At 43.1% G+C, this 13,735-nt stretch overlaps 1 protein-coding gene across 6 annotated transcripts in view; it reads right to left on the reverse strand.

The window, feature by feature from the left end:
• The window catches only part of FBXW10B (F-box and WD repeat domain containing 10B), a 36,074-nt gene that overhangs the window by 21,137 nt on the left and 1,202 nt on the right, over positions 1-13,735 (reverse strand). For 5 of the 6 annotated variants that reach the window (XM_025428310.3, XM_025428309.3, XM_025428307.3 and 2 more), the window contains exons 2-7: positions 11,832-12,008; positions 10,665-10,865; positions 10,415-10,542; positions 9,571-9,693; positions 6,893-7,002; positions 5,409-5,609 (exon numbers count right to left, since the gene is read on the reverse strand). In XM_025428310.3, the coding sequence (XP_025284095.1) occupies positions 5,409-5,609; positions 6,893-7,002; positions 9,571-9,693; positions 10,415-10,542; positions 10,665-10,865; positions 11,832-12,008 (940 nt within the window). The remainder of the gene's footprint in view (positions 1-5,408; positions 5,610-6,892; positions 7,003-9,570; positions 9,694-10,414; positions 10,543-10,664; positions 10,866-11,831; positions 12,009-13,735) is intronic. The other variant, XM_025428308.3, reaches the window with a different exon arrangement.

The raw sequence follows: 13,735 nt of genomic DNA on the forward strand, positions 1-13,735 counted from the left end.
GTTTCCTCACATGGAAATTGGAGATAATAATGATAGTTACTACCTCATAGAGTTATTATGAGACTCGGCACATAATAAACAATTAATAAATGTTTCTTTTGTTTTTCTTTGAATGTGCTAAGCTTTTTCTTCCAATATTCCCAAAGGTCCTGTGGCTTTAGCTGTCTGTCAGAGCCTGCTATGCACCCACAGTGCATTTAATGATATCCCACTGGCCTGGAAAAAAGCAAGTTTTGAATTTCTGTTTCTAGCAACATGGCCAACCACGTGTTCAGGTTGTTTTTCTTAATTTGTGCAGAAAAGATATTTGATAAACACTTTTAGAGAAATAGGAATAGGGATACCTGGCTGGCTCAGTCAGAAGGGCATGTGACTCTGATCTTAGAGTGGTAAGTTCAAGCTACGTTTTGGGTACAAAGATTACTTAAATAAATAAATAAATAAATAAATAAATAAATAAGCTTTAAAAAAAATAAAGAAAAATAGGAATAGGAATAGAAGGAACTTCCTTGATTCCACAAACTTATAAACAAAGAGTCATAACAGCAAGCATTATACTTAGTGAAAAAACTATAGATGTACTCCCTTCAAAAAGGAGAACAAGATAAAGATGCCTGCTCTCACTGCTTCTGCTTAACTGGAAGGTCTAGGTAAAGTCAGAAAGAAAGAAAAAGAAAAAAGTAGCATATAAGTATTAGAAAATAAGATAATTATCGTAATTATTTCTGTTTGAAAGACTATCAGCATAGAAAAACCAAATCAGCACACATACTTTTAAAACTAATAAGAGAGGTTAGCAAGGTTACTGGATACAAGAACAATCTATAAAAAATCAATATCATTGGTATAGAGATACCAGCAATAATCAATTTGAAAATATAAACAAAAATAAGATACTATTCACAATAGCAATAAACTTATATAAAGTTTATAGATATTAGGGATCCCTGGGTGGCGCAGCGGTTTGGCGCCTGCCTTTGGCCCGGGGCACGATCCTGGAGACCCGGGATCGAATCCCACGTCGGGCTCCCGGTGCATGGAGCCTGCTTCTCCCTCTGCCTATGTCTCTGCCTCTCTCTCTCTCTCTCTCTGACTATCATAAATAAATAATAAAAAATAAAAATAAAAAAAAATTAAAAAAAAAAGTTTATAGATATTAAATAATAATACACAGACTTAAAAAGAATAGATAGACTTTTATAAATAAAATTTTAATATTTTTTAAAGAATTTATTTCCAAGTAATCTTTACATTGAACGTGGGGCTTTAACTCACAACCCTAAGATTAAGAGTCGCATGCTCTACTGATTGAGCCAGCCAGGGACCCCTATAAATAAAACCTTAAAGGTCTAAGAAAGAAAAAAGAAATGAATGTGTTGACCAAATTAGTCAATAAACTCAATGCAACCACAATCAAAAGTCTAGTTTATATTTAAGTTAATGAACCTACTCTAAAAACTAAAAAAGATATATACTCTAGCTAAGTTACATTAAAAAGAATAAAAGTAAAAAAAAAAAAGAAAGAAGAAGAAAAGTAAAGAGTAGAACTTGCCCTACCATCATATATTATAACATTATCCTAATGCATAGTTAAAAACAAAACAAATTAAAAGCTAGAATGTTCCTGATTGACATCTCAGCAAGTTATTTTGTGGGTATCAACAAGGTTATTCTCAATTTTTACGGGAAGAATAAATCCTAGAATCGCCAACACAATACCAATGGAGGGAAACAAAGTTGGAAAACTGACACTACTTGACCTCAAGACTTACTGCAAAACTATAGTAGTCAAGATGGTGTGGTATTGGTTAAAGAACAAATAGATCAATCAATGAAACTAAATAGAGAGCCCAGAAAGAAATTAGCAGAAATATAGTCAACTGGTTACAAAGATAATACAATGAAACAATAGTCGTTTTAACAAATGCTACTGCAACAACCCATAAGCAAAAAAAGTGAATGTAGGCACCGACCTAACACCCTTCACAAAAATTAACTCAAAATGAATCACAGACTTAAATGCAAAGTGTAAAACTGTAATACTCCTAAAAGATAATGTAAGAGAGAACTAGCTGACCTCGGGTATGGCAATGATTTTTTTAGATAAAACACCAAAAGCACAATCAATGAAAAGAGATAATTGATAGGCTAGACTTCATTAAAATTAAAATTTCTGCTCTGCAAATGACAATGTCAAGAAAGTGAGAAGATAAGCCACAGACTAGAAGAAAATATTTGCAAAAGGCACATCTGATAAGTACTACTATCTGAAATATACCAAGAACTCTTAAATCTCGACAATGAGAAAACAACTCTGGGATGCCTGGGTGGTCCAGCAGTTGAGCCTTTAGCTCAGGATTATGATCTCAGGGTCCTGAGATCAAGTCCCGCATTGGGCTCCCTGCAGGGAGCCTGCTTCTCCCTCTGCCTGTGTCTCTCCCTCTCTCTGTGTGTCTCTCATGAATAAATACATAAAATCTTTAAAAAAAAAAAGACAATAATTCTGATACTAGAATGATGGATACATGTCATTATACATTCGCCCAAATTCATAAAATGTATAGCACCAAGAGTGAACCTAAGGTAAACTGTGGATTTGGGGTGATTGTGATGTGTCAATAGATGTTCGCCAATTGTAACAAATGCCCCACTCTGGTGGGGGATGTTGGTAATGGGGAAGGCTGTGAATATAGGGGAGCACAAGGTATATGGGAAATCTCAGTATTCTCCTCTCAAATTTGCTGTGAACCTAAAACAGCTACATAGAAATTGTCTTTTTTTAAAGATATTTTTGATGCAAGATCAGAAAAACAAACCAATAGTCTAGAATAGAGAACTCACAGAGACACTCTCATGTATGTGTGGGGAAATTACCATGTGATAAAGAAGGTACCACAAGTCAGTGGAGGACACGTAGATTCCTTACTAAATGTTGCTGTGGGGGAAATTGCTTGCTTTATTTCAAAATAAATAAATGAAATGGAAATTCTACCTAACACCACGTACCAAGTTGGACTTGGTTAGGTTAAAGAACTTAATCTTAAATAGGTTAAAGAACTGAATGTAAAAGGTCAAACTATAAAGTTAATAGGACAAGGGGTGCCTGACTGGCTCAGTTGGAAGAATGTGCAACTCTTGATCTTGGGGTCATGAGCTCAAGCCCCACACGGGGTGTAGTGATCATTTAAATAAATAAATAAACTTTTAAAAAACTTAAAAACTCAAGTTAATAGGACAAACTATTTTTTTAAGATTTTATTTATTTATTCATGAGAGACACACAGAGAGAGAGGCAGAGGAAGAAGCAGGCTCTGTGCAGGGAGCCTGATGTGGGACTCGATCCCAGGACTCCAGGATCACACCCTGGGCCAAAGGCAGGCACTAAACCACTGAGCCACACAGGCGTCCCAGGACAAACTATTTTAAAATATCTTTGTGAACTAGGACTAGAAAGACTCATAGACAGAAGATTAAAAGTATGGATAAACTGATACATTTTATTACAGCAATATAAATAATTTTTATTCAGCAAAGGACACTATAAACAAAGTTAATGGAGTGATGAAGGAATAGATGATATTTGCAATTTTTAAAATGACAAGGGACTAATAATACAAAGAAGAAAATGTAGAACTGCAAATCAAGAAGAAAATTAGAGGAACCCCAGTAGAAAAACAGGAAAAAGATACAATCAGGCCATTTATAAAAGAGAAAGCAAACTTATTAGTAATCAAAGTATACAAATGGAAATGATTTTACACATATCCATCTGGTATTTGGATGCACATATCCAATATTTTGAAAAAGGAAATTAAAATCTAGATGATGCCCAGTGTTGGTAGGGAAAGAGATACAAGAGGTCTGCTAGTGAGAATATGGACCCATACAGTCACCGTGGACTCCAGTTAGTACTTGGTCAAATCAGGTAGCACCTACCCTATATCCCAGCAAGTCCATTCCTAGGTATATATACCTAAGAAATCTCATAATGTCAATAAGGGGACAAAGATGCTCAAAGCAGCATTATTTGGAGCAAGCTGGTGTCCTTCACTCGGGAAGCAAGCAGGTGAAACATATTGGAGTACTACATGACTAACCAGGTGGTAATGGGTACATCTTTGAAACATAGGATGAGGGACACCTGGGTGTCTCAGTGGTTGAGCAAGTGCCTTCAGCTCAGGGCATGATCCCAGGGTCCTGAGATAGAGTCCCACAGGAGCCTGCTTCTCCCTCTGCCTGTGTCTCTGCCTCTCTCCCCGTATTTGGGGACAAGATCAACATTTAAACCAATGGACATCCAGTAAAGCAGATTGCCCTTCATAATGTGCATGGGCCTCATCCAATCAAATGAAGGCCTAAAGAGAACAAAAAGAACAACCTCCCCTTACTCCAACAGCGGGATTCTCCAGCAGACCACCTGCAGATTCATCGGCACCCTCAACTCTCCTGGGTCTCCACCCTGTGGGCCCACACTGTAGATTTGAGACTTTGCAGTCTCCATAATCACGTGAGACAATTTAGTATAATAAATCTCTTTATATATATATAAAGACACACATCTCACTGGTTCTCTTTCTCTGGAAACCTTAATACACACATATAAGAGTATGCCCAACCTCATTAGTAATTAAAGAAGCTATGATTAAAACCACAATAAAGATTATTTAAAGCCCATCAGATTGACATTTAATATCATTGGTCTTGAACATTTAAAAGTGTTGGTGGGATCTAGAAGAAGGGATCCTCTCATACCCTGCTGATGAGAGTGTAACTTAATGCAACCGTTTTGGAAAATAATTTAGCACTCCTACCAAGAAATTGCACTACAGGGGCACCTGGGTGGCTCAGTGGTAGAGCGTCTGCCTTTGGCTCAGGTTGTGATCTTGGGGTTCAGGGATCCAGTCCCGCATCAGGCTCCCTGCAGGAAGCCTGCTTCTCCCTCTGTCTATGTCTCTGCCTCTCTCTGTGTGTCTCTCATGAATAAATAGTAAAATCTTTAAAATATGTTTATATGTGTATATGTGTGTGTGTGTACATTTTCAAACACTATTTTGCTCCTAAAGCATATTTCACACCCACAGAAAACTACTTTCCCCTGAGGAATCTATAAAAAGAAATACAGCCATCATCTAAGAGTGCTAGAAAAGATACATTCTGATTCACAGCCTTCAACTAGAAAGTAGCCTGATAATAGCTATAAATCTATCTCATTCAAAGTTTAAACAGTATACAAATTATTGGTTTTTACCTGGACAAATAAAGAAGAAATATTATGGGATATTCAAGAAATCAGTATCATTTAAGGTAACTTTTCAAAAAATACGAAAAGGAAAAAGCATGCATGCTTCTTCCACAAACTGACTTTGGGCCTTGGGTAGGGTGGACCACGACTCCCTCAGACCACTCACCTGATACTCAGGTCATAACTCCCGCTTAGCAGAAAGTTCTCCTCCTCACACAAGAAGAGAGTGCGGACACTCCCAGCATGGCCTCGGAACTCGATGGGTAACTCCTTTACTTGTATGACATCTAGAAGCTGGATCTTACGGTTGGATGACACTGCCACCAAATCTCCCCCAGAATAGTGGATGACTCTGTTTCGGTCCCACCTGAGTTGCCAGGGAAAAAGATGATCCATGAAAGAAGAGTTAGTGTCCTTCCAAGAACTCCCTTAGGATGGTGGCTGTCACCCTCAGCAATAATATAATGGAAAGTTCAAGGCCTTCTGACAAGGGATATAGCAGAAGGCACATCCTTGGCTGACCCTTACCTCATACTATACCAAAAAGCCATTTTAGGTTGAAACCTAAAGACAAGGGGTCCCTGAGTGGCTCAGTCAGTTAAGCATCTGCCTTTGGCTCAAGTCATGATCCCAGGGTCCTGGGATGGAGCCCTGCATCCGGCTCAGGGAGTCTGCTTCTCTCTCTCCTCCTCCCCCTGCTTATGTTCTCTCTCTCTCTCTCTCACTCTCTCAAGTAAATGAATAAAATCTTTTAAAAAAACTAAAAACAGACAAAACCATGAAAAAATCTGCTAGTGTATGATAAATCCCCAAGAGAACAGAATATGCATCATTTCCCAAACTTATTTGACCATGGGAAGCCCTATACCAACTGCATATCCCACTGTTTCTTTTGTTGTTGTTTCTCTTAACCAATATCCAATGAGCACATATCAGGTTCCAAGTCCTGTGCTAACACAGGAAACACAAAGATGAATTAGATGTGGATCTTGCCTACAATGAGCTTGTAGTCCAGTAAAACAGGGTAAGTTAAATTAATTTTCCAATCATAAGACTTTCAGCAAGTAGATAAAATATGAGCGAGATGACCAAATCATTTATAGTCCAAACTGAGACTTTGTTATTGTGAAAGGGGACACTATTATTAATAACCCCAGGACCACAGAGTAAAGCGGGATTTTTTTTAAGATTTTATTTATTTATTCATGAGAGACACAGAGAAAGAGGCAGAGACACAGGCAGAGGGAGAAGCAGGCTCCCTGCAGGGAACCTGATATGGGACTCGATCCCAGAACCCTGGGATCATGACCTGAGCCAAAGGCAGACACTTAATGAATTGAGCAACCTAGGCACCCCAAAACAATGAAAATATTTCAAAAAAAGCAATGCTATCATGCACATGACTTGTGTGAATGACCACTGATCAGTACACCAAAAATTATAACAGGAGAGCATCCTCCGCCCACTGCGAAGAATGGTGCAAACATCCAGCATCTATGCTCCGGAGGGATCTCATGTTCATGGTGGGCCAGAGCTTGATGTGATGAAGGACTGCCTTCCCAAGTGAACAGGGGTCATGGGAATCCTAAAGACACCGTTGTGGATGATTCAAGGGTCCCTGAAGACCTGGATTCTGACCCCGGTACCTACGTGTCAGAGAGAATGCGGATATTATAAGTCCCACAGAAGATATTTCTCTCTTCCATCTGGACCTGCTGAGTTTCCTGGTTCTGGTATGCGGCCCACAGGTTGTAGTCATTCTAACAAGGGAACACTCGGAGTCAAAGCACAGTGGCAACTTTACCGGGCCCCAAATATGCACCCCCTAAGGTCTTCCCCGGCAAGGACAAAAGGGCCCAAGGATTCTTCCTCTTTGGGCTGTGGCTCCTCATGGGAGGGACCCATGAGCAAGCACCATAGTAATCCACAGTGAGTCAAGGTTCCTGACTCATCCTTCATCTCCTTGTAATTTCCATGTGTTCTGATTCCATGAACTTTCAAGGTCACTGATCACTCAACTTTTCCAAAAATGAGCTCCCAAAGGGTAATGCTCGTGAAATAAAATCACAGGTGCCCCCTGACAAGCTATGTTGCAGAAGTCGGGGTTTTGTGGTTATGCTGCATACGCCTGACAGTACAAAGTGTGCTGGTGGGAACTCAAGCAGTATGTGAAATCACAGCCACACACTCCATGCGTTCGTGCCTGGAAGTCTGCGCACATAGGCAAGCTTGATTTCTCCTTTCTCCAGGATCACGGCCCGGCTGCAGGCAGCGCTAAACCGCTGCCTGCGCCCCTGGGGCTGCCCGGTCCTTCCTTTTTAAAAGCTCCTTCCTTCCTTCCTCTCTCCTTCCCCCTCCCTCCCTCCCTCCCTCCCTCCCTTTCTTCCCTCCATCCCTCTCTCCCTCCATGGCACACTCTGAGCCACTATGGCATGCCAGACATGCTAAATTCTGGCATAGATGACTCTACCAGACTCTCAGCTTCACTCCTCTTTCCAGCCATACTCTTCACCCTCAAATAGCAGGAAATGACAACCATGATAGCAGGAAACTGAAAATCAGGGTGAATTTATCATGAAACCAAAGAAGACCACAGCATCACGTTTAGATCTGGGAACATCTCTTCAAGGTCTCCTTCCCACCTAGACTTCTCAATGCCTATAGACTCTTCCTGGGGATGCCCATTTTTCTCAGCTCAATCTCCTTCTTGATCTCTAACCAAGTAGTGTTGTTCACCTAAAAGCCTCTCCCCAGAATCTGTCAACCAACTTCCCCTCCCATGTCCAAGTAGCTCTGATATCCTGCCTTGAATTAATCAAGACTTCCTTGACTTCTCACGGCCTGGGCTGGAATCCCTTGGCTCTTGTTCATCAGCTAAGCTTTGAAAGCCTAGAAGCTCCATGGTGGAGTCATTGGGAGCAGAAACACCTGATTCCAATCCCAGCTCTGCCACTGACCAGCTAGGAGACCCTTGGCAAGTTCTGGAACATCACAGCCTTCATTTCCACATCCATAAACTGAGAGCAAGGGTATCTCCTTGATCTACAGTGAAGATCAAGTGAATGATGTATACGAAGCCCTTGGCACCACACCTGGCACACTGGTCAAGCTCAGTGCCCATGGCAATCACCACCCCTCAGAAGCACTCACCTATACCTTTCCCTAGCAGACCTCCTAATTGTCTTGCTCCCTCATGTGTTCTCATCTGTTTCTCTCTCTTTTCTTAAATTAGAACATTTCTAAAATATCAAACACTGCCCAGGTAGTCCTTTTTGGTTGGGCAATTACTAGCTATGTCACCTAAAGAAGAAGGGTGTTAGTTTTCTTATACTTAGAGCAACAAGCTCAGAAAGAGCAAGTCAGTGTGTATCTCTGTCACTCTATCTGGGAGACCTGAAACTCTCTGTGCCTCAGTCTCTTCATCTGTAAAATAGGTAAAGAGACCAACGCAAAGACAAAAAACAATTGCAAGTCAAATGAAGTCCACCAAAGTATTTTTCTTTAGCCCACATAGATTTTTTTAAAATGCTCTTAATTAGTTGCCAGCATTTAAGGAAAATGAGAGACGTCACAAGATAACTCAGATTTCTAACCTCTGTTTAAAGCTCAGATGGCTAAGGAGGTTGAGGACCACAGTCTCTTATGGCAATTATCAGCCGGAGCTGAATAGCAACCAGCCCCTTCAGGTGGAGAGAGAACTCTCCAGCTAATCCCGCTCTGTCACACCTGTTCACACCACCAACCTCCCCTCATTCATGTGACCTGTCTCGTCTCTACAGATATATGAACTAGATGGTCTCTCTGGTCCCTTCTATCTCTCAAATTCTAACTCCTACTACACAGCTTCCCTATGAGAAGCTAGAGTCTGGCCACCCCTCATTAAGTATCCTTTTTTGTCCACTGGATAGATTTCAGAACAGAAGGCCTCTGAGTAGAGAATTGGGGACAGGAATATGACGGTTTTAGGAATGACCGCCATGTCTGGAAAAACTGTATATAGAGCTCAGAGTCTTTTATCTGCTCTTCATCGTTGCCTGAGATTTCCTGGGGGGGTCTATGGTTAAGACTCCCAGCTATTACTGACATCCACTCATTTAACAGATGAGGAATTTAAGGCTGAAGGAGAGGAAGTCACTCGCTTGAGGACACACACCACAGGACTCTGGTCTTCCTTAGGGAACGTTGCCTCCCATCCCCTAAATCCATGCACTACATCCTATATCCTCCCACTTTCTCTACCTTCATGTGACTGCTGAGTCTGGACTCCAGCACAACTAATGAGAACAGGACACTCACAGTGACTTGCCCCAGATGCCACTGCAACCCACCTTGGTTCTCAGTTTCCATTTCTGATTTTTCACACGTATGCACTTCCCATCATCGGTCATTTTAGGAACTGGGATAAAAAGCTTATTGGCATAATTGGGATCGATTCCCGTTGTGTAGGATCCCTGAGGAAAAAAATAAACATAGAATGGTTGTCTTGGCCCCTACTCTCCAAGAGGAGGGGGAAATCTAATGCTTGGCAAGATCTGAAGGGTGGGTAAACTCTGGCGAAGGAAGGCCTAGGCCTGGCCCGTTAGGCCATTAGTGCGCACAGATTGGCGTAAGGTGGATAAGGAATACCAAACACCTGGAGGGACACCGGTGAGAAATGGCCGCAGTTCTCCGCTTCCCAGAGTATGGCCCACCTCATAACGCCTGCCTCTTCTTGTCTTCTGATATCTGTCTCTTCTGGGAAAAATTCAAGCTACCAAGGACCCATGATTCAGGTTAAGGCTTCAGGCAGGAAACAGAAGTAAAACTGCCAGAGCTAGACACTATCCAGGAGAATTGCATTTTAACCTAAGAATATACTTAGTGGTCTTCGAAACATCTGCAGACCATATGGGGAAAACAACCCCCTGCTCTGTGAGGTTTCAGAAAGGCTCTGCCTCTCTCTTCCTGAGAGGTTTCTATACATGCTGTCCCTGCTGGATGCACTGGCAATGGGGTGATTAGTGGGGAGTCCAGACACAAAGGAGGTGACTACGGAAGCCTACAAAGCAGCAAATGTGGAGCAGGAGACCGAACAAGGCTCTACGAAATAGACCAGAAAGGCCCACAGTCAGGCCAACCTCAACACAGAAATGAGGCTGGTGTCCAGAGCGACCTTCCCTAGACAGGAAGTACCTGCAAGAAGGCAATATGGTTCTGAATGAAAGTATGCATCGACAAATCCATCTTGACTTGCTGAGCGAGGGCGGCCCAGTGCTGGCTCACAGAAGTGCACCTGTTCAGGCTGTTTTTATCCAGCATACCTGGGGAAAACAAAACAAAACAAAACAAAACAAAACAAAACAAAACAAAACAAAAAACCTGGACCTGGGAACCTCCCAACTGAGCTGTGATGAGCAGCATCTCAAGAAATAGCCCAGCGTACTTAGAATATATTTGGAGAGGTGGATGGGCAGGTAACGGATGAAGTCTCGGTATTTGCTGACTCCAGAAGACAGGTCTTTGACGACATCCAAGTCAACCAACAGATCCGAGGGGGTGCTTTCTGCCTTGGACATGCCCACTTTTCTGGAAAACAGCTTATTCATCTCGGAAATACACCGGAGTGAACTCTTCCGTTGTCCTTCTAGAGGAAAGCCAGAGAGGGGTTTGGATGAGATTGTCTCTATGGTAACTCCAGGCCAAAAGAAGCTCTCAGCAAACCCTCTCCCGGGAAATGAAGCTCATCGGAATTCACCCTCAGACCACTGGATTTCTGTCATCTCTTCTGCCAAACTGGAAATAACAATCTCCCCACCAAATACACGAGGACTTTTCAGCCTTCCCAGTTCAAGGAGATGCCAGTAGAATCAAAGCCCCGCTCAGGTGAGATGGCCTTGTGCCTAGAAGTTCCTTAAACTATCCCAAGGAAAAAATGTGAACAATTTTGTAAAGGGAGCAATGAATGAAATGATTCGGTCAAGTGTTGATAACTATTGAAGTTGAGTGATGGTTATGTGGGGTGGTTATCAGACGGTCTTATCTGTTTAAGAGATCTGGAAGTTTCCAGATAAAAAGTGCTTCGTGTTTCTTGTAATTATGTCATGCAGAGCTCTCACTTCACAAACCAACTTAGGAGAGCCTTGAGGTTGGGTTCCAGCTCCCCACTGCTTTTGTTTCCTCCTTAAGACTGAATCCAATGCTGCTGCAAACAATAGTCACCGGTAGGCTAACTTCTAGAGGTGTCCACCTCACCAAAGGTCAGGGGCCAGATGAGGGATGGTGGCCCTGGGGCAGAAGGAGACTCCAAGGGAAACCCTTTGATAGCTTCCTTTCTGAGCTCTATTTTCAGATGTCTCTCAGAGACACCAGGATGGAGAAGCGAAAACATGGCCTTTAGGGTTGTCATGACTGCCTTCAATCCTTGCTTCTTCCCTACTTGATGTGGGATTCAATGACGTAACAACTCCTGGTGCCCAACTCTTGGTGCCCAGTGAATGTTCAATTCCCAAATCTCCCACCCCCAGATGCCACTGCCCTAGCCGGCTGCTCCAACTCCATCAGGACTTCCCGAGCTCGTGTCTATTAACTTTCTTGCTACAAGCTGACTTACCAGTATTAGACGCTTCACCCTCTGTGTTCTCAAACAAATTTTCTTTCCCTAAAGTTCTGGACAAAGGGAAGGATGTATTCCTGGTGCTGGCTGCCCAGAAAACACCTGAGGTCTCAGTCTGCGGGTTGTAGTCTTTCTCAGGGAAGAAAAACAAATCACTGGTGTCTTGATTGAGGCCTGAAAAGCAAAGGGCCAGGACAAGGTTGTTCTTTAAGAGGGGGTGTGGAGGAAAGGAGGTGAGATAAACTTTTATTTCTACTTGCTTCTCTTTGATCTACGTGAAATGGACCGGGCCAGTTATGTCTGGTTTTTACCGAGGGGCAGGGGGGACTCCGAGTTTCTATGTAAAAATTGCCAAAACTCTTGTTAGGTTTTGCCAGCCCATCTACAATGCAAATTATCTCAGAGCCCCATATAAAGGAGAAGAGGGCTGTGGGCAGGAGCTGAAAGTGGGACAATTTTTCTGCAGTGCCTGCTTAATTTTCTTCAACAATATCAGTAACCGCCCTCGAGTCAAATTAGAAAAAGAATTTAAGATTTTATTTATTTATTCATGAAACACAGAGAGAGAGAGAGAGAGGCAGAGGGAGAAGCAGGCTCCAGACAGGGAACCCGATGTGGGACTCGATCCTGGGACTCTGGGATCATGACCTGAGCCGAAGGCAGAGGCTCAACCACTGAGCCACCCAGGTGCCCCTCAAATTAGAAAATTTAACTTAAGAAACATGCTCCCCTAGGAAAGAGGGAAGCTTGTTTCAATCACTAACTGGGCTCCCACAACTCCAGTCCAAGTGCCTGACCCCTATGGTGGGTGGTGAAAGCCTTCCAGGGGGAAACCACAGAATGCTGTGTGTGTACAAGCCAGGCCTTCTGGAGTCTTCCGGCTCCTGGAGGGAGCAGCAAGCCGTAGGACACGTTCCGTTGGGGAGACCTGGTTTCCAAGCCCCCTCCTGCATGACCCAGGCCGCACCACTCAAAGTTCAGTGTCCCTGAACTTTGGCTTCCTTATCTACAAAATTAAGGAGCTGGACTGGTGGATCTCTGATCTAATTTGCAGGATGCTCTGATTTTTCTTTTTTCACCATCTCCAATCTAGATTTTTATTCTTTTACTTCCCTAACCCACCAAAGAAAACACATGGGATCTCAGTGTCCCCTGGGTTATCTAGCTTTGAAATTCTTTTGGATGCTAATAGTCTACAAATATGACCACAAAACAGGTCTCTGGACATTTAGAAAATCCCCACCTTCAAGAGCTCAACACTGAGATGCTGAGACTCCTCCATCTGATGGCTCCTCTCAGCCTTCTCCCACCCCACCCCCCACCAATCCTGGGCTGGATCCCCCCCTTTAATCTCTTGCCTCTTTGCTGGTTTCTTTTGCTTTCCCCATCCAGGTGGTTAAACATTTCTAAGACACTCTCACCCACACCCTAGACCAATGGCTCTCAAGGTGAGGTCCCCAGACCAGCAGCAGCAAACTAGGAACTTTTTAGAAACGCAAATCTCACGTCCACCACTGAGCTGCAGAATCGGGAGTACTGGGGGAGGGTCCCAGCCCCGGGCTTTCAAAAGGCTTCCCAGAGAATGTGATGCAAGCTAAAGTTTGAGAAGGCCTGCCCTGCCCTTATGAGGCCCCTTTGCTGTCTCCAGCCTCAGACAGACCCCTCTGCCAGGTTGGAATTTATGCACCAGAAGGAAGATGGTGGAACAAATGGGCAAAAGCCCTAAACTTTGACCTCTTGGCCTGGCTTCTGTGCAGTGCAAACTGAAGGGCAAAAGAATTCAGAAGCCATCCCCTTCGGTCCCTACCGAACCCAGTCTAAACCCTAAGCCAGTAATGCAGGAACCACACCACACCAGAAAGCAGTAGAGGTGCCGACCAGCCGTACGTGGGCCTAAGTCC

The sequence above is a fragment of the Canis lupus genome, chromosome 5, assembly GCF_003254725.2.
Source record: "Canis lupus dingo isolate Sandy chromosome 5, ASM325472v2, whole genome shotgun sequence".
Taxonomy (NCBI): domain Eukaryota; kingdom Metazoa; phylum Chordata; class Mammalia; order Carnivora; family Canidae; genus Canis; species Canis lupus.